Source organism: Schistosoma haematobium, chromosome ZW (genome assembly GCF_000699445.3).
Source record: "Schistosoma haematobium chromosome ZW, whole genome shotgun sequence".
In the NCBI taxonomy this organism is placed as follows: domain Eukaryota; kingdom Metazoa; phylum Platyhelminthes; class Trematoda; order Strigeidida; family Schistosomatidae; genus Schistosoma; species Schistosoma haematobium.
The window spans coordinates 23,485,162-23,506,640 of NC_067195.1; the positions used below are offsets into that span (position 1 = coordinate 23,485,162).

General features: G+C 38.5%; 1 protein-coding gene across 1 annotated transcript; it reads left to right on the forward strand.

Annotated features, from left to right (window-relative positions):
* Window positions 1–6,120: 6,120 nt before the first annotated feature.
* Window positions 6,121–21,161, forward strand: MS3_00003064 (uncharacterized protein). The gene is made up of 9 exons (XM_051210745.1): window positions 6,121–6,301; window positions 9,155–9,180; window positions 9,219–9,256; window positions 9,290–9,379; window positions 9,421–9,526; window positions 9,566–9,667; window positions 11,265–11,318; window positions 11,355–11,446; window positions 11,975–21,161. The coding sequence occupies exon 9, from the start codon at window positions 14,696–14,698 to the stop codon at window positions 16,022–16,024; it is 1,329 nt and encodes a 442-aa protein (XP_051070765.1). The 5' UTR covers window positions 6,121–6,301; window positions 9,155–9,180; window positions 9,219–9,256; window positions 9,290–9,379; window positions 9,421–9,526; window positions 9,566–9,667; window positions 11,265–11,318; window positions 11,355–11,446; window positions 11,975–14,695; the 3' UTR covers window positions 16,025–21,161.
* The last annotated feature ends 318 nt before the right edge of the window (window positions 21,162–21,479 follow it).

Consider the following 21,479-nt stretch of genomic DNA (forward strand, 5'->3'; position numbering starts at 1 on the left):
GCAATGTAAACATATCAGGAACATATGCACGAAGGCTATAGGAGAAGATGGGCTTCAGTACCAGATAAAGCTTATGGACAAATTTGCCTCTAATCGTAAAAGCTTATTCCGTTATGCAGCTTCTTTTCGTCAAGCCAAAACTGGAGTTTCCCAGCTGGTAGGTCTTAACGGCCCGACCAACAACGATGGCGACGCCGCTAGCCTTCTGGCTGAACAGTACTCCCAGACATTTCAACCGACCGACATGAACTTTACTGATGACAATTTCATTTGCAACTCCACAGAACTTTCCGAACTGAACCTAAGCGCTGCTCCGGAAACTGCAGCACTTAAGATTAGACACTTCTCCTGGCCCGGACATGGTCCATTCCGCCATACTGAGGGAGGCAGCCTCAATCTTGGCAACGCCGCTTAGCGTGATGTTCTCACACTCGCTAAGTCGAGGAAAACTACCGGAAAATTGGAGGCTGGCTCACATCACACCAAATTTCAAAGGAGGTCGACGCAGCGAACCTTCAAGTTACCGACCGTTGGCTCTTTTCTCAATACCTTCAAAAATCATGGAGTCCCTGATACGCGATGGTATAAATGACTATTTACTGTCCTTAAATTTCTTCTCACCCCAACAGCATGGTTTCAGGAAGGGTTACTCTCGTATAACCAACCTGCTGACTGTGGTGGACAGATGGACAAGCATCCTCAATCACAAGAGGAAGGTTGACATCATCTACCTAGATTTCTCAAAAGCTTTTGATAAGGTTGACCATACATGTCTTATCAATAAGCTCAAACGATTGAGTATCAGACCACCTCTAGTCGATTGGCTCACTTCCTACCCGAAAAATCGACATTTTAAGGTCGGGGTCGATTTCACTTTATCTCTGGCTATGAAACGTCCTAGTGGGGTCCCCAGGGTTCAGTACTAGGACCTCTTCTCTTCTTGATCTACATAGATGATCTTCCTCAACAGGTAACGTCAGACTTATTGCTTTTTGCCGACGACGTGAAACTTTGGAGAGAGATACGCAATCAAGACGATATACAGGCACTTCAGGAGGATCTGACTCGACTCCAAAGTTGGGCAGACAATAACGGACTTACCTTTAACACTTTAAAGTGTAAAGTAGTCCATCTGCGACATGTCGCAGACTACAGTTATAACTTAGGTAACCCCTCTCTAGTAGTATCCCAAGTCGAAAAAGATTTAAGAGTCCCGGTGCCCTACGATTTAAAGTCTTACGCTAACTGTGACAAAAATGCCTTCCGAGCAAACCTTGCACTGGTAACATTGAAGCGCATTTTTGGACAGTTTGACGGAAGAACTTTACATACAATCTTCAATAGTTTTATCCGTCCCCATTTAGAGTACGGAAACATAGTATTTCCTCCCTAACTCCAAAAGGATAAGGACACCCTGGAGTGTATCCAACGGCGAGCCACGAAATCAGTTCTGGGACTCAAATTCAAACCTTGTGAAGAGCGCCTCCATTCACTAGACCTTTACCCATTAGAGTATAGACGTCTTAGAGGTGGCCTTCTGATGGCTTATAGTATCCTTAACACTTCTGGACATTCCCTCAAACACCTACTTAAGCTTAGTTCCAACACTAACCTAAGAGGTAACACCCAAAAACTGGAGACACAACATAGCAGAACGAACTGTAGGCACAACTTCTACTCCTTAAGAGTTGTCAAATGCTGGAATTCGCTGCCGGCCGAGCTAGTCCAAGCGACTTCCCAGGAGTCCTTTAAGAGGCAACTTGATCTATTCTTAAGGACTAAGGATAGTATCACACTATGATTTACTAATTTCTTTTCCTCTTTTATTGTTAACATACCTAGGTTCCTGTCTGGAGGATTTGATGATCCCCTGCTACTAGACACGGAAGCCTGTTAAGCGAAAGCTTCTTCTATTCCGTCCACAACCATTTGAACCATTCAGTGTGGATTTTAGTATTTCCATGGCATTTAACAATGTCCTCAAACCTATTCTCCTCTTGAGGGTGATAACCGAGTGGGCTGCAGTAACTTTGACGGGCGGGATTTCGGATGGAAGCTTCCTGATGCTACGATACAGTTCCATGTCCTTGGTAGAGCTCATTTTGTAACATCTGGTCATTCGACCTCCCTAATTCTTGTGAAGTTGATAGTCATTTGGCTATTCAGTAATTGTTAATGGTCACCAAATTTTCCTTCTCAGACTTAGGAATGAAATATTAAAATCTGCGGCAAAGAGTACATTATCAGACCCCACGGGGTGATATTAGAGTAACCACCTGAAGTTTTTGCTCACCATACTTACACTCAATTTGAGCAAGATGTATTTCCCAGGATATATGCCCAGTTATGTTATTATTTGAACTATTACCATCGGAACACCCACAGTTTGGGAACCCTAGTGTTAGTAGAAATTATGGCTCTAAGGTGGCAGCCGACACATATCACCAACACTTATCTTTCTTTATGTATGGCATAATGTCCAAAGTTTCATGCCCTGAATGCTCACTTCACTATCCATGATATCTGTCAGAACTATGACCTGGTGTCCGAGACGAATAAAAACGTTTCAGAGCTTGACAGATATGAATGAGGAACTGCTAAACGTTGTGCGCTGTCAAGGATCTGATGAAAAAGAACAGCTGTTGTTTTTTATACTCTTGAGTGATGTGAAGGCTGTCGCTACTGCAGTACATGAACCAAATATGTTTCACCTGGATTGCAATTTGTTAGTTCCGGGACATTGTGAATCGCTTATCTGGTGGGTTCAGTACATACTGTTGATAACTGCACCTCTAAACGAAGAAGCACCGCATTTCAAGTGATAGCAACAATACGGAACCAGACCCTGGGTAGATTTTCAACCCATTCACTCTGTTACAACCAGTACCAAGCTAGAAGCATTTATTTGTCGAAACTCGTTCGAATTTACAATAGGTTTATTTCCGACACTGAGACAACAGCCACATGATATTACATTCCGTTGTTCGTGGTTAATGGAAATGGCAGAGGGTTATTCATTCAATCAGTATGCATGGATTGAGAGCGATATTTTGGGAGTAACTTTTGTGGTCACGTTTTTCTTATTCCTTGTGGATCCTGTGTAAGGAGGGGATATCTGGTGAGTTAAGTTATAAATGACAAACCTGTGCTTTTTTTGCTTGTGCGCCAAGAGATTTACACGACACAAGTACCCAAACCACGGGCATGAACGGTTAACTATGAACCCGTAATAGTACATGGTTGAGTCAGTTTCCTAGAGCCGGTGAGACTATCCGTCACAAACCTTTCTTACTGATGAGGCGGGGTTTGTTGCAACTAATGAATTACATGCAATGGGACAGTTGCCGTTATATCCTACTCTCCCAGTACACGATATATTCGAAGTTCTTCTTGGAAGCTAACTTTAGTTCTTGATTTCCAGTTGTTGTCTTCTGAGACTAGAGAGGGGATACTAGATCAAAATGAGGTACTGGTACTTCAATGAAATGCTTGCTTTATCTGTTCGGTTAATACTCTGATTACTTTCTCGGAATATGTTCTCCACCACCGATCCTAGGGTCATGAAGCGTTTAGTCCGAGATGTCTACTTTGAATTCCATACTAACCCCTATCATAGGAATCAAACTTGTCGTCTTTGTTGTTACGAAGTAAGAACTACTTGAGACGCAAATGCTGCATTATGCTTCGGAGATTAGAGAAACAGATAGCGAAAAAAATACTATTTAAGAAGAGGCAAGTGAATAAAGGTAACGTCTGAGCAAACCCTTAGAAACACCGTTGGAACTTTGCCTTTAACCTTCCTCACCGCAACTGCCACATGTCCTATGTTTCCGAGTATGTGATTTGGTGTATTATGCAACAATAACAACTATAGAATGGAGCAGTTTCTCGAGGCAGATGGTGCTAAATTTAGGACTGATTAAATGCAAATCATTTTCGGTTGCTTGCCTTGTTGAATATTCATGGGTTATATGTGATTACTGAGTCATCAGGCCACTCTTTCGTCAGTTCTTTACTCTTCCAGGTTGTCACATGTGCTGAACTTTACGTCTCTTCGGACGAAAACGTATCTCAGGTTAAACCTAAAACCACTAAAGGCTGAAAGTCACAGGAAATCAAAAGCTTTTATGCCTTCGCGGTCAACTCTTTAAACGAATTTCATTGAAGGACGAGACCGACGTAGATGATTCTGAAAATAGAAGACATGGCTTAATATTTATTAAGTTAGCATTTGGGCTCTACAACTCGAATAAAGAATAGTTATGACAGACTGATCTGTTGTTTTGGCCTGATAAAGCCTTTAAGTTTACGACAAAATTATCTAAATAAACTCATTAGCGAAATGAGGTGTTCGAGATAGATTGTCAGAAAAGGCAGGCCATGTGTATCAAATGTTCTCGTTGCATGAGGAGATTGGATCATAAGAAACCAGTTCATGTAATATTCCTCGATTTCACAAAAGCCTTTTGGCACAATATCTCATGAACTTCTCACTGACCCAATTTTATAACGGCCCCAAAAATTAGTGGAGAACACGATATTTAGTACCCAGGTTAATAGAGTGCATGCAAGTTGGATGGCCTCAACATCAGGTGTGTAATGGAAAGAGAACGATGAAAACCCCTCCGCAGCCTTTTTGTTGTACTATACTGTCATCTACTTGTTTCTTCTCCTTGTCGTATATTTTAACCTCGTTTAACCACACCTTTTGTTCTTCAGTCTTCCTCATATGAGCTTTTATCATGTGATTTTGATCAAAGACTTATCTTTTGTTACCCAATTTTCTATTTCATGTTGCCGGACTATTGACAGTAAGGTCGTTTTTGACTAAGCTCAAGGTCACGGCATGGTTCAGCTTGTGGCTGTTAACCTTTTGACTGTCTGCTTAGGAGGATTGCTGGAATCCCTGCAGATAGATATTTGATCCCATCTTGTTGGAAATATTTTATTGATTCTCAGGTATCGAACCCTTTGGTATTAACTGTTTCTTTTATTGTTTAGCGCGCTACTCTGCGTTAGAGAATCTTCTGACTGTATAGCACAGGGTGTACCGTTTGAGGTATTTTGTATTTTTGATATAATTTGTTCTATTTCCTAAATTAGAACCGTTTAAATTGAGCACACAACTTGTGTTTTGACATAATTTAATAACAGTGTCTCAAAAACGCTTGGTGAGCTATACAGAAGAACGTAGTCTGGCCTATTCGAATACATTTCGGTTCGTCAGTCCTGTGTTCAAACCGAATACTGACAGTTCGGTCGCTACAAGGAGTTTGGAAAGGAAACATCTTGTGTCCATTTCTATTTTTAATCTTTATTAACAATCTGTTGGATAAAAGTGGCCCAGTGGACGATGCAAAGATCCGGAGGTCTTTAAAATACGGAAAGGATGCACTTGAGCCCCAAATACACCTTACAATAATAGAGGAAGAGGTATTAGGCACTTGATTAAAACAACCTGTCTGAATGTCATGTCATGAACATTCAGATTCGTTTGACACACAACATTCTCCATGAGAGCCCGCTCTCCATGTCCCCTGAAAGCGTGATCTCAGGCTTGTAACCTCAGAGAACTTAAATACCGGCTCAAACTACTTGATGGATGTAGCTAAAGCAAATGCTGATATCCACTTTATGCGGGGACAACTTGGTACAGTTACTCCAGAGTAGTTCCTAACATTGGTTACAATATACACTCAGGCCCACCTCGAAGTCCATAATATTTCTGTGCCCCTGTATTCAAAAGAGAGACAAACCGTTTAGACCAAGTACAGAGACGCTCAACCCAGTGACCGATAGGTCTAAAACATAGGTCTCGCGAGAACAGGATCCGACAGTGGATTGTTCTTGTTGACCTTTAGGAAAATAAGAGGTGATCTGATAATGACATACAACATATTAAGTACGCTAAGCCACCCCAACATAAGCACATCAACAGAATATCATCAACACGCTCTTCAAAGCAACCCTTGGAAGATTGAAAATAAAACGGTAAACACCTATGTACACGCTTACGTTGTTAGCAAAAGTTACTCCAATTTGCAATGTTACGCCAGCCGATGGGACCACAATCCTATCAGTGAAGAGCTTGGAGAGGAAACTTGACAAACACATACACATCTACAGGTTACCATATTCTTGGACCAGGTTTGTCTGATGCCTGTCTCGTAAATTATGACAGTCATCATTACTGAAAACCAGTAACTACTTCTTACGTTTCTCATCTCGTGACGAAGATATTGGACGTTGAATTTTCGTGAGGTCACAAGTTAAGTGTGCGCGGTACTTCACAAGTCTATAAGTAGGTTTGAGGTTCAGATTTTTAAATGGATTTATTCATAATGTGCAGTTAATTTTGTTCTATTGTCGACTAGATGACTTCACTTCCCAATCAAAGAAACTCATTCCCTCGTTTTCTAAATCATCGTCCTGAGTTTATTCAAATTCCACCATCTCTATTGCTGTATTGAGACTGTAACTGACTTTCGAACTTTTTATCATACTCATCCATCTCGGAGGATTATAAAGTGACAGTTTTCCTCTTCGGGATGCGTGCTAAAGAATCCAAAAAAGTATTTTGGCTTATAAGCCGAGTACTTTTCGTAAAGCATACATTGGTATCCTAGTTTCTTCGTATAGGGTTTATTAGTTGGTATGATTCACAGAATAAGAGCACTAGCGATAGTCTGACATCAGGTCAGGAAATTATACGTTGTTGTGGATCTGTTTCCTGGCCGTCTATGAAGACTGGTGCTAACTTTAGTGTCGTCTTGCTGTTGGCCAGACTGTACAAGTTCGGGTCTACGATGTCTTAGCGAGAGCAGTTTCGCCACGTGATTGCACAACCTGGCCGCTCCAAGCTGGGAATGTGGATGACTTTGTATCATCCAGTGGTAACAGTATGTTAGTTATACGGAAGTTAGGAACCGTGTGTTTGGGTTTAATGTTGATTACTCAATGTCACCATCTTGACATACTGACTTCGATAGCTTGAACATGTTATAAATGTCATCCCAGATGTCTCCACATTGCAAATTAATTTTTAAATTTTGGACTTTGTGAGAAAATCAAATTAGTGAACGGTTGGTAACATGCTGTCGTAGCACAAGAAAATATATAGGACTGGCATCCTTTCGTCCATCACAACTACCCGGATGAGACCCTAGAGATGGTGCACTTCAGTGGCTTGAGACACGAACGGCTTCATACCTGCTCCTTACCATACAACCTGGTGAGTCTTGGACAATCTGTGGAGTATAGTGGAAGTCATCAGTTTTGAAGCAGTAAGCAGACCTGTGCTCTGACAATTGCCGCATACCTTACGTGTGACATTTTCCAAGATCGGAATCACGATATGTTTATTCCTGAATGATGTAAAACGCTTTGTACACCAGTTGTTTTCAAACATTTCAGTCAGTTCTCTGACCAGGACTTCCACTTCTTGGAAAAGAGGGGTTGTTGTTGTTGTTTTAGATCGGTAACTTGTGACTTTTTACGAGTAGAGGTTCTTTACGGATACCTGGATTGACCTTCATGGACTAAAGAACACAAAGCGGACTGATTGAGGTTCTAAGATTAATAAGGCGGTTAAACTATTTTTCAGAGTGCTCTACTCGATGTCCACACGTCTTTGGAGGTTACTGATTGGAGTACCATCAACTTAACGGGTTATTTTATTATGAACGTACTTCTTTCTGCTTGTGGCTAATGTATGATGAAATATCTGTCAGATAACGGATGAAACTTGCTAACACACTATGACCACTAGGTAAATCAAACTCTAATCAAGTTTCGTAAAACTTTCTGAGGTATGTTCCTGCTGTCGAACTCACAATTCACCAGAGCAGACTAGTGTTCCTCCAAAAGTTCCAAGGAACCCACAGTAACCTAGTGTTTATCAAACCACAGATGAATTTTCTCACCATTTTCATGGAAGTGTAGTTAGTGATCGTCTTCAGTTGTCGATGGGGTGGTTGCTAGCCTTGAATCTAGATCGTTTTGATGTTTGGTTACAATGAAAGATGCCTCATTTTATATGTATCGATCCGTTTCGAGCGGTTTTTTTCAGGAAGACGCAAGATAAGTTTGACACACATGAACATGACCAAAATCTAAATAGGTGCTCCAAAAAATAGTCCCACATATATCCAGCCCATCCAGTGCTAACTGCAGTATAATCAGTTTAAGTCCAGACCTAAGCTTCATAGCAAAAATGCCAATAGCAAATCGTCAGTGACTCTAACAGATGTTAGTTCTGACTAAAAACAGGTTCTGATATATACATAGCTTCAGTAGACGATGCCCTTTATCCCACTTGTTATCCAAAGACTTAATCCTGTCTGCACATACAAGTCCTTTTTCGAACGTACCCTATTGGGACCGTCTAATTATTGGCAAAACTAATTCTTTATTGGGTCTGAAGCTCGATCCGTCAGTGAGTAGGCAGGCGTTACATAAAAGTGGTTTCTCATGGTAGTTTTTTTCTTGTCTTGGACCTTCTAGATTAGCAGCGCATGACTTAACAGAAATGCAGTTCATTGATAACGTCCACGGTATAAGACGTAGTTCCACACCAACACGCCAGTTCCTTTGAGGCCCAGGATCTACAATAGTGTGAATATTGGTTTCGGCGGGATAAGACGCATGGCTTCAGAAAATCTGTATCAGTTATTGCATTCGATGACAACATTAAAAAGATCGATCATTTACCGACTTGAGACCGATTAGAGGGGACGAAGTTCAACAAGAATGAACTTCTGAATCTGATAAAATTTATGTAGGTGAGTGTATATACCATTTAAATAAAACGGAAAAGTTGAAATAGTTGAAAATAAAGTTGCGTGTGATAAATTGGTCGTAAATATCGTTTGAATGGATAGTAAAACAGAGCGAGTAGAACAGTTTCTTTGTTAGCTATCGTCAAATTTGTGTGTGATGGGATGCTGCTGGAAGGCACAAACTGAAGCAGGCTAAATTTTCAGGGGACAAGCCTCACATCATTTGACCTGAGGGTTAGTATATAACATTCTAATTTCATGAGTTACCTAAAATTAAGCACCAATTTAAACATGATTTTCACCATTTCATTTGATTAGGATCTGTTTTTAGTGTTTTCGACGCAGCTAAATAACAAGTTATTTTTTCCCCTTTTTAGTGGATGGCCGTGTCGAATTGTATGAAGTATGTCAGTATTCATATTGTTTTTATTTCTGATTTAGGAAGTAAAACTTTATCGTACTGCACGCGAAAGAGAAAAGTAAGTCCCATCTAGGAGTAGAGAAATTTTTAGGTATGACAATCTTGCTGAACTCTATGCTGTTATCAACACTATACAATGTTTACAAAAAGCATATATTAAGGACTATGTGGAATCAAAAGAGTTGAGTTAAATAGGCTTTTATTATGCTCCTAATAACTTAGGTATACTGCTGCCTGTTCAAAGCTTCTTGTCCAGTACAAAGCTGCATTTAAACAAGTTCAAGGAGATGAATTTGCTACTGTAGAGGATTTCATGCGAAAATATAAAGTTTGTCAATTGCAAGAATTTGTTTCATTTACATTTTAGATGGATTGTCCAGCAGCTCTAGAGCGTATTAAGGAGGGAAGACCGATAACTATCAAGGATGATAAACAAAATATAAATAAAAGTATTGCTGATACTGTTTCCGTAAGTTAATTTTGATTCGTAAATAAGTTTGGAACGTAACTATCGTTAGGTTTTATATTGACTATGTCAATAGTGTTTTATTGAGATTTATCCCTAAGAAGTAATCTGATTGGTGTTCTTTGTAAAAACATTGAAGAAAATAATGTTTTTTGTGATAACTTACTATGTGATACTGTTTTTTTTATGGTTCTACTTATATAGATTTTTTTCATCTTTTATCACCGGCTTATGTACTGAACAGCTTATCAATATAGATTATCGAAATTTTAGTTCTTCTAGTGTCATAAGGCTGTTTATTTCATAATCTAATATGACAATATACGTAGTTACTGATTTCTATTTCCATTGTTTAAAGTTCCCACTTTTATCGAAATCTGGCTATATGAACTGACCTAAGAGTTTCTTTCCAATAAATTTTCATATTTTATAATTATAAGTTCAAATTAATCTTACAAGGAGGATAACCAAGTCTAAAGCAAACAAATCATTTAAAATTGCAACACATAGATTGAGGATTGTTAGTAAAATAAAATAAAATTGTTAGTGTTGAAATAACTAGTTTGTAATGTTAACTCGAATCAGTTTATAGGTCCGTTGAAATGATCAGAATAAATATAGGTAACATAGAGTTAAACAAATAATATAACTGCCAATCAGACCAAATGCTTAGTCGTAGGTTACTTACCATGAATTTAGTAGGGAATTATAGAGTGGGCTAAATAGTAACTAACTTCTCTATGGGTTTACAAAATTATTAATAATTTCACCCTAATTTATTTAAACACAAACATTAGTACAAGGAGGTACCAAACAGATATACGCCACATAAGTCATTCAATTTGTGTAAGGACTTGGATAATAATCCCAGTAAAATAAAAAAAAAAAAATAATAGTAATGGCGATAAAAAAGATGTGTAAGTAATAATAGCAATAATATTTGGATATTGTAAATTTAAGCTGTGAATATACAAAGGGGGAAGTTACATGTAAATTAGTCCGGTTAAATCATCCTGTAATCAAGATGACTTCTGACTTATTGGGTCTGAAGTTAACCGATATAAAGGGGCGATTAGACCTATTTCTTTCGTACACGAAGTTCCAGTTTTTAAACTGGATAACTGTTGCGCTTTTCGTTTGGAGGACTTTGAGTCTGACGGATTTTCGCAGATAATTAACTTGATAAATTACTGAAACTGATTGATTCATACTAGTTGTTCGATTGGTCTAAAAGAAATGCGCTAAAATCGGACTGGTGATCGTTTCAACTGCACCTTTGCCTAGCCACACTGCAAAATGTTTGCGAGGACGGTAAACTAAATCCTTAGAATATCTAGCGATGTAACTTCCTCCACAAAAGCGGCTGAATTGATGGGTACAAAAATATAAATTGCCTAAACCAGCCACTCCTATTTCCGATATTCAATTTTACCATAAACATTCGGACAGTAAATGAATTACATACTCAAACATGTTTACTTATAATAATCTTTCTTGTTCTAAATAGTCAGTTAAGAAGTGTCATATTTATTGCTTTAGTTTTCTTAACGTTTATCCTGAAATTTACATTGTATTATTCCTATTTTGTTTTTTGTTCTAGTTGTTTATTACTATTATGGATAAGCTGCGACTAGATATTCGCGCAGTGGATGAAGTAGTACTATTCTGATATTGATAAGTTTTCTTACAGCTCCATCCAGATCTTCGAGAATTGTATGAAACCCTTTATCGGTTGAGTATTCTACCTGCAGATTTTGAGGGTAAAGATAGAGTGAAAGCCTGGTAAGTTTAATTTAGCAGATTGAAAAAATTTGGAAGTGACAATAGTTGACATCCATTGTTATGTTAAATGTAAGTCATATGTCTAAAAGCCATAGATGCTGTTTTTACTCCTGTCTGTTAGAGGATTCGAATCCATGATCTACTCTGAATAAAAATAGATTATAATAACTAATTGACCATAGTCCCTTTCGTCATTCCCATTTATTCAGTCGATCTGTCAACCAAATCTGGATAAACCTACTGTTTAAAATTATCTTCACTCCAACTTTTTACCCATCGAGTTTCCTGATAATTTTCACCCATTGTATATTTAGCTACGGAAATATCACACTTTTAAAACATGTTTACTATATGTTTGTGATTCAGAGTAAAAATGGCCTGAAATATATATGATTGGTTGTATAGGCTTTTGTCTGTACTCAAAGCTAGTATCTTAAATAATTTCAAATACATAGTACACAGTTTGCTGAATAAATCTTAAAAAATGGTTTCTAAAATAGGTTTCTATTATTGTTTGCCTTCCATTAGGCTAGACAAAATGGATCAAATGCAAGCGTCTGATGAATTATCTGAAGCTGAAGTACGACAGATGCTTTTTGATTTAGACTCTGGATATAATGCCTTCAATCGGACATTGCATTCTGGCCAGTGAATACTCGACAAGATATATATATATATATATATATATATATATATATATATAATATGCTCTTCAAATTAGAAAATTTTCTTTTTATACCTAACTTCTATTATTTAATCGCTTCTTTTCTTTTAACATTCGTGTAAATTAAAGACTGTCACAAGAAATTAAAAGTAATATTGTGGTTAGCTTATAGATTTATTATAACCAGCCTGTGTACACTCACTATTTGTGGTGGTCCGTTCTAAGTAGTTAAAAGGTCCATGTATCTGAGTAGTTTTATATGTTGGTGGCGACGCTACATATGAGGTCAATCTATATACAGTGAAAGCTAAGGCGGTCTATTGGAATCGTTGGCGCCGTTTTGCTGTTGGTCAGACTGTAAAAGTCCGGGCCTACGATGTCTTCGCGAAAGCAGTTTCGCCACGTGGTTGTAAAACCTGGCCTCTCCAAGCTGTGGATGTGAATGACTCATTGTGTTCAATTATCTTATTCTCCGAAAGATTATTAACATCTAGTGGTAACAGTACGTTATACCTAAGTTAGGAAACGTGTGTTTAGGCTTAGTGTTGATTATTCTATCGTTGTAAGCAGTTGTTTGGCCGCTTTACTAGTTTTCTTTTAAGTCTGCACCTATAACCGATCACCTTGCGAACTCAATTTTTATTGAGATGACTATTTCCACCAATTGAGTCTCTGTCTCTAAGTTTTATTCCACAAAGCGACTACTTGTGGCCATTGCTTCACACAACCACATATTTACTGTGTGACTAGTACACATGAAATAGTGTTCATCACCAGTGTGAATAAGTCAAAGGCCATCCGATTGGTTGGACTGCATGGGTAGAATAAATCCGGTTTAAAATAGTTTGAGTAATAGACCTGTTTCAACTGAAAATCCACTAGGAATCAATGAGTAACGAACAAAAGTGAAGCACTAAACGTAGAATGCGTTAAGAAACGGATCACCCAATGGACTGGGATACAATGGTTTTTTACATTTTAATGTAAATGCGTATCGTAACCATTATTTAATGGTCGGTGAAGATCTGTCTTCATTCGCTACTTACATGACTTCACAAAGTATAACTGCATCAGTAATTCTAAATTTTTGTTTTAAAGAAGGTCAGGGTACGGCACTAATATCAAATCTCAAATTACTGAGCTTTGTTGAGGTTTTATACAATTAGTAGGGTATTTTCATTGAAAACTGTTGTCAAATAGAGAGCGATTGAACCATATGATCCACATAATTCCTTGAAATTATGAAAATGTTCATACATTAACAACCTACTTACCTCATTTATTACTGATAATAAGCTTCTACTAAAAAAATATTTGTAACTATCTTCCAGCATTTAAATTTGTTTCATACAAATCAAAATGATTTCTAATTAATCTACATTGTGATAATAAACTTGTTTATTCATATTAGTTTTAAATTTAATTAAGTGATTGTATATACAATTATCAGAATGGGGGGATCGTGGATATTGTAGTAATTTTTAATAGTTGAATTAATGGGTCGATTAAAGATGGACCAGCACGGAAAACCTGAAAGCACTGGACGTCCTTTTTGTCTTAGTATGGGACTCAGAAGTGCGCATCCACGGTCCCCCGTGCAGGACTCGAACCCAGAACCTTCGGTCTCGCGGGAGTTCAACCGTGTCTGTTGTAGAGGCAGTTACTCACTGAAGACAATGGTGGACAGTCTCGCATTATCATGGATTGGTTGAAGTTAAACATTAGCACCATTGGATGCCGGTTCAGTGGTCTAGAGGTTAAGTGTTCGTCCGTGAGACCGAAGGTCCAGGTCCCGCACGCGGGATCGAGAATACCCACTGCTGAGGAGTCTCATACAAGGACGAGACGGCCGTCCAGTGCTTCTAGGTTTTCCATGGTGGTCTAGCTTGAGTCAACATTTGTACATAGAATAAATGAACTAAATATATAACGAATGTAGACAGTACATACTGATCGTTAGCCATAAGCCCCCAAATGCCCTGGTATGGCCGAGAGCGGGGTGGGTTCGCCCTCCCTCTTGAAATACTCTCACACGGCCACGCGTATACAGCCTCTGCCAGGGAAGTCCTTCTCACTGCCTTCTCGTGGCGGTGGTGTTGTTTACGAAAATGAGAGGACGAAAGGCGAATGTTCGGCGCTTTAACCGGATTCCAAACCAAATCAATGGTGCACATGGGCTCAAGTATCCTGCGGGAACAAATGGCGTATGAACCAATTTCTTGGTCACCGACTACCATGGGACTGCATCTTTTTACGATGCTCCACTGCCTTGTGGGTTAGACCTGTAGGTCAAAGGCTCGGGGTGTGGCCCCCCTAAGAAAACCACCTGCTTCGGTCTGGGCAGCCGGGCAGTATCACAGCCCACACACAAATGATGAACTGTCTATATTTATGGAAACTAATTTTCTCGCTTCGACTAATAATCAAGTGATTCAAATTATTATTATTATTTACTACGTCATTATTCACCCTCTTTTATTCCTACTCTGTCTATACTTATTTTTTCGACTTATGCAGCAGCTCGTCTATGATGGAAATTCGACTCTATCTAAACGTTCTCGAGTCACTGTCCGGTTGAAAATTGTATGTTACCACCGAATATGAGTACTGAAGCAGTTTTTCTGAAACCACCACTCAAACTGGCTGTCTTCAACGTTCGCACACTTATGCAGGTTGGACAACAGATAGGGCTGGCTATGTCTTTAGAAAGTCTTAATATCGATGTTTGCTGTCTATCCGAGACCCGTATTCAAGACTCTGGTGAAGTACTACAAATTCGCTCTACATCTGTCGCTTCGAAAAGCTTGTTTTACGTGCGCTTATCCGGGGACCCTGTGGCATCGTCTGGTCTTGCTGGCGTTGGTGTCGCACTAAGCGCTAGAGCTAAGGCAGCACTAATCGATTGGATCCCCATTAACAGTCGGTTATGTGCTGTTAAATTAGGAAGTTCCATCAAAGTGAGAAGAAATCGGCGTGAGAAACGACGTATTTTCGTCATCTCCGTCTATGCTCCGACAGATTGCAGCCCGGATGCAATCAAGGATGAGTTTTACCATCAGTTAACTGTTCTTCTCCAGAAAGTGCGTTCGACAGATATTGTAGTACTAGCCGGAGACTTGAATGCTCAGGTCGGGCGTCTAGGCACAGAAGAGAGTCGTTTAGATGGCCGGTGGGGACTTGTTGGTCACAGGACAGATAACGGGGACCGTCTACTGCAACTGTGCGCAGACCACAACCTGTTTCTGGCTAGCACGAACTTTCGGCAAAGTCATCGCCGATGTGCCACCTGGCCTCCTCCCTCTGCATATCAAGCCTGGACTCAGATTGATCATATCGCAATCAGCTACCACTGGCGTGGTTGTGTACGAGACTGCCGCTCCTTTTGGAGTACCTGTCTGGACTCTGGATATGCCTTGGTCTGTGCCAATCTTACCTTACTTTCCAGTGGCCAACGAAGTGATCGCCACCAAAGGATTGATGTTAGCAAGCTGGTTGCAACTTCTGTTGCAAGGAAGTATCGAACCGAGCTAGTTTCTAGGCTAGCTACCATTCCACCGAAAAGTATAGATGAGCATTGGTTGCAATTGCATGACGCCATGAAAATGGCGGGTACAGTCAGTTGTGGGTTCGCGAAACGTCATAAGCACTGGGTTTCTTCTGGTTCCTTACAACTCATTGAAGCCCGTCGGTCTACTCCGGGTGACCGTACGTTTGACCCTCTGTGGCTGGTGACGACTGGTCCATCAAATGAGGCAGAAGTCCGCAAGGAACTCCAACTCTTGAAGCGCTACAAATCACCTGGCTTAGATGACTTACCTCCGGCTCTTTTTAAAGATGGTGGTGACTTTCTGACTAAGGAATTGACGACGTTGTTTACAAAGGTTTGGGGACTAGAGAGCGCACCAACGTCATAGAATGAGTCGATAGTTGTCCCTATCTTTAAAAAGGGTTCACGTCGTTCCTGTAACAACTGTCGGGAGATAAGTCTACTTCCGATTGCGTCCAAGCTATTGGCTTCCGTCATACTTCGTAGGTTGTTCAAAACCCGAGAAAGATTGACTCGCGAGGAGCAGGCTGGGTTTCGTTCCGGTCGAGGATGTATTGATCATATCTTCACCCTCCACCAAATGTTAGAACACCGCCATACTTATCAAAGGCCAACGATCGTAGTGTTTCTTGACATCAGGACTGCCTTCGATTCGTTGGATAGGACTGTTCTCTGGGATTGTCTATTGAAAAAGGGTGTGCCTGAGAAGTTTATTAACATCCTAAAGGCCTTATATACAAACACCTCAGGCAGAGTGAGGGCATACAACCACCTCTCTCCATTGTTCCATTCGAGCAGTGGGTAATACGTCGTGCATTATTTGCCGACTCTGGGACCGGTTGGAAGAAACGGAGAGGTGGTCAGTGTATGACATGGTGTCGTGGTATGAAGGAAAGCTGCAAAGGACTGGCTTGTGTTGGACCTTCACGACTCCCTGGTTGGGGTCCTAGAGATGGTGCTACATAGTGGCTAGAGACGTTATGAGATATGGCTCAGAATAGAAGCCAGTGACGATCCCGCTGTAAATTTCTTTTACTTTCTTCATAAAAAGTGGTTGTATCTTCCTTAACTGAAAGATTTCTTCTGATTGTACCTTTCCGTTCCCCCATTATTACTATTATTATCATTATTACACTACCTTACACCAACCTCTTCGTTATCGTTCTCTTTTTTTGTTTTACGCTCCTTACCTTTTTTCTTCCTCCTTCTCTTTGAATTCTCATTGTTTTGTGTGGCGCATATATATTTGGCGCACTCTTGTACCAATATTTATGTGTTCAAATTAAAAAAAAGCCAAGTGGTCATGGCATGATCTTTGGTTTTACCACAACCATAAATCGGATATGTAAGGTTTAAATGAGTTACTCGATTATGTTTTCATGAACACTGGATGAGGTTATTCACCAAATCAACTCTGTGCCTATTTTGATCTCTGCAGAACATCATTTGACCACTGAATAACTAAAGCAAAACATCTCAGTATTAGATAATCTATGACCGTAAATATGGGTGATGGGGTATGTGTGACAAGTAAACTAGGGACTACATACGTAATGTCAGTACAGTCAAACAAAAGCCTTGATAAGCTTACAATACACATACCGTGTGCTGTTATTACTCTCGGTTCCGAAGCAAGTAAACAGTTATTTACATTTAGATGTAACTAGCCAAAACTTCATTGGAAATAGTGGTTCAATAGTCCTTTGATTTTGATAAAAGTATATCTTGCAGTCTTCATATATACACTCATGTCACCATTCGGAATGTTAGGTGGATCACACTAATTGATGCTTATCTAGTTGCCTCATTCTCACAATGAACTGAGAATCACATGCTCTCTTGCGGATTCACAAAGTTTGAAATGCAGACTGTTGGTTTGGGATTTAATCGGTTAGTATCATCATCCTCGTTGCGGCACTTGACAGTTATGGATTCAGTGGTATGAGTGGTCTCAGGCGACAATACTCAGGTATTTAATGCTCCCTGGGTTTTTTCGGTTGCTATCAGTTTCTAGTGGGAGTTTTATGCTTGGCGACATTTTATTCTGAACTGAATTGTACTGAAAAATATGTACTTTTTTATATGTTTATCGATTAATAAACATTCCAATTAATTTATGAAGCAATTCCTAGATAATATTACGCGTTGTCAGCAACTAAAAATATTTTTTATGAGAAACGTCTATTAACGGTTTAGTCATATCCAACCAGAAAAACTTTATGAAACACTTGAAAACTTAAAGTAATGTAAGATTCGGAGATCTTGGTGTATTTGGATTGTGGTTAGCAGTTCAATGAAGTAAACACGTCTCGTTCTTACGGAGACTCGTCAGCTAGGTTCGTCTACACTCCAGGGTTGATATTTCTTTTGAAATCCAAAACAGTCCGTTGGGAGGATAAATAGCTATACTTCTGGATTATCATATCAGATAACATATATGGCACCATCCATACAATTACATAAAATCCAATACTAAAGTATACTTTTACTAAATTAACTAGGATATACACAGATACTTTTAATTTTATGGGAATCAATCTTCATGATAAGCTCAATGTCATTGTAAATTAACTAAAGTTGTTCATGCAACCCGTTGGTAATAATACTCTCAAATACAACAAACAAGAACGAAGATCAAATTTTAGTCCTCATATTGATTTACGATGCATCTTTACGATCATTGTTTATCAGTCGTTTTTAGTTACCTAGTTCTCAACACATTTCTCTTGTATTGGTTATCTCACTATGATAAATCTTGGTAGTTATTGATCACTGAATTAAATTGAATGTAAGCTAAATCTTTTTTGGTCTTGTCCAATAAATCTTAACAAGTTTATTCATTTGTAGTGGCTAGGGGAGTAGAGGCGTTTGTTGAGACGTCTTCGGGAAGTACGTTGAGGCCTCCAGAGGCTCTAACGAAGCCGAAGTGTTCCCATCCAATCAGAGCTTTCTAGATTATCAACGTGGCATGCTACTATTAGACGGTAGCATAAATTACCTCCTTGCTGATTGGTTGGATTATAATGATGTCATAGCCAACGCTAATAATTATAAACACCCACGTTTTTCTGTGCATTTTTGATTCTTACCGAATGATCTTTTCCCTTGAATCTTGTCTTCTGATTTGCGACTGTGGGGTTCTACACGTTCAAGTGCCGGTAGTTGTATATCGTCTTATACCATAATCAAGTAGAGGATGTAACAGCGAGTAGAGCTGGTGTATACGGTACCGCAGTTATCTTCGGAGTGATCACGTCCCGCATTCATAACACAACTAATAAATCAAACCTTTGTTTTGAACCGAATCATGCAGTTAAAAAAAGAAGGAAGATCATAATTTCCCACTTGGAAAATATGGAAAGCCCAACTACATAGTTGGAAACATTTGAAAAACAAACTGGACTAGTAGAGTAAGTAGCAATCAATATAAAAATTTTAGCTTAACTAAAGTCGATCATTGCATTCGTTTCTATAATGCTGATGCTAAAACGAAAACTAAGTAGTTCTCCACAATGTTTGGCATATAAAATGTCAACTTGGATCAGAAGGTATACGAATTTCTAGAGTTGAACTCTTTCGAATCTGAAGAAAGAAACTTAACCCATGCACTATAGCTTGAGTTCCAGAGGAATACATATCAAGGACATAATGGACGGAAAGTGGCGTAAAATATGGCGGATGCTCACTGAAGATGGTTACACTTCCTTGTTCATTAAAAGAAACCTAGAGCCAAACATTTACGTAAGAATAACATCTAGCGTCTTGAAAAAGCTATTTTATAATATAACAGTATGAAGACCAGATTATCTCACTAATACTTTCTATAAATGAAAATGGTTATTGCAGCTGAACTGGTGGAAAACTGATAATTGGATACGAGTGAAACATACTGACTATTAAAAGCATTTCCAGGATATATTTCGAATGATTAAGGTTTGAATATATGTTAAGTAGATACTTGCTGTAATAATGCGCAATTTATCTTGATAATTCTATACTGTACCAATGTTAAGATTGTCTCATAAACCTATTATTCTTAAAAAAATCAATAAAGCAGATGTCGGGAAATTGTGCATACTTTATTATTAGATTTATTCTAAACGATTCATGAAATTACCTTCAGTCTGTCAGTTAAGGCTTAGAAGTCTTCTCTTCTCATATAGGCTTTGAACGTGGATTAATGCCTGCCAGCTATTCTTGTGAAATCTAAATCAATACTACCAGGCTACTGACAATAATTAAAGTAGTACAATTCCTCTTATTAAAATTTGTTGAACGCAGATAAATTTGCTAAGTTTTAGAACCCCTATAGCAAATTCATAAAGTAGGGATACCTGCTCTAACAATTGTTCGCAATAACTTCTACAATATCTACAGCTATTCATTCCTATACACTGTTATGGCGCACAGTATATTAGGGTAAGCTTATGAAATCATGTTTGAGTTAGTCCGTGTTGTAGATTTAAATGGTAGATTTCGCGTCATTCGTGTTTTGAATACTAAGAAAATGTGATAAGATTTAATCACACTAATTTTGGCAATTATGGCAAGTTAAAAAACCATATCAATTAAAGAAAATGAATGTGCAATTAAGATGCCAAGTTGAATACATCTATGAGAAAATCAATTTGCAAAATCTTCAATAATTGAGTGATTAACAAAGTAATTCTCCTCACCTAAGGTTTATTTATTGGAGGAACTTAGATCTTAACATCCACAAGTTAGAATTGTAGAATTTTATTTATGATTCAGAGCAGTCATATTATCAACGCATGCTGGCTTACAAGTCTTGGTAAGCAAAATGGCGTCATCAATATCTCGATGCCTTTTTTAACTAGCTATGTATCTCTCGCCAAGGATGTGTTTATTATTAGCCTTTAGTATGTGTACAGTATTCGAAGTAGTACCATAGTTCTAGTCACCTGAGCTGACAAATTTGTTTTATTATCAATACTAGAGTAATCTTTGCATCCATCAACTGTCAGAAGCGAATAAACTAAGTGCTTGTGTTACGTAATTTTCAAATGACATATTTATATTGTGATTTCAAATCATACCCATTCAAAGATGCGAAGGAAAGCTGGATTTCTCGTTTAGTAACCCATTGTTTTCCTCATTGTAGTCTGCTTTTCGCAATCTGCTAATGCACATTTGATAAAAATTCATAGTACAAGCGTATTTTCAAATATTTTGTCAGCACTGGTCGTCTCAGAGTTATACTATTCGCACTTGGGAAAATACGAAGTATAAATACTACTAACTACTTTAAATTTCCCGAAATTCTAATCTAATCATTTGTTTCAAGAAAGTTCTGAATAAGGCGGTTATTCATCAAATATTTTAACTTAAGGCCACAAGTTGTTTGATTTTAAAAAATGTGGACACTAGATCCCGAGTTGGTGATAGAAAACTTCCACGCTGTCCCAGAGAACGTAAGTCCAATGAACTATGTGGAATTGTACACTTTGACTAATAAAGTGAATCAAGTTATAGCGAAACAACTATCCAATGCTTCTTGGTTTGTTATGAACTCGAAGCAGCTTTACACATTTGGGATGTAATAAACAATAATTGAAAGTACAGTCGTTATCATAAATCTACATGACAAGTTGTTATGTAAATTGATGCAAAGTTCAGAACTTATGCGCCTATTTCATGTGTCATTGTGAATATATTTGTTATATATCAATCCAGATAATGCCTATAGTTTTCTTTCATTCATATGAAATTCCTATAAATATATAAACATATCTATGCTTATTTATCTACATTATTCTTGCCTGTTTAAAATAAATAAGCTGAGAGACAAAAATGAATGAATT

What these genes read in the sequence shown, in the direction of transcription:
- MS3_00003064 (XM_051210745.1), top strand. Translation starts at nt 14,696, where the DNA reads ATGTTACCACCGAATATGAGTACTGAAGCAGTTTTTCTGAAACCACCA.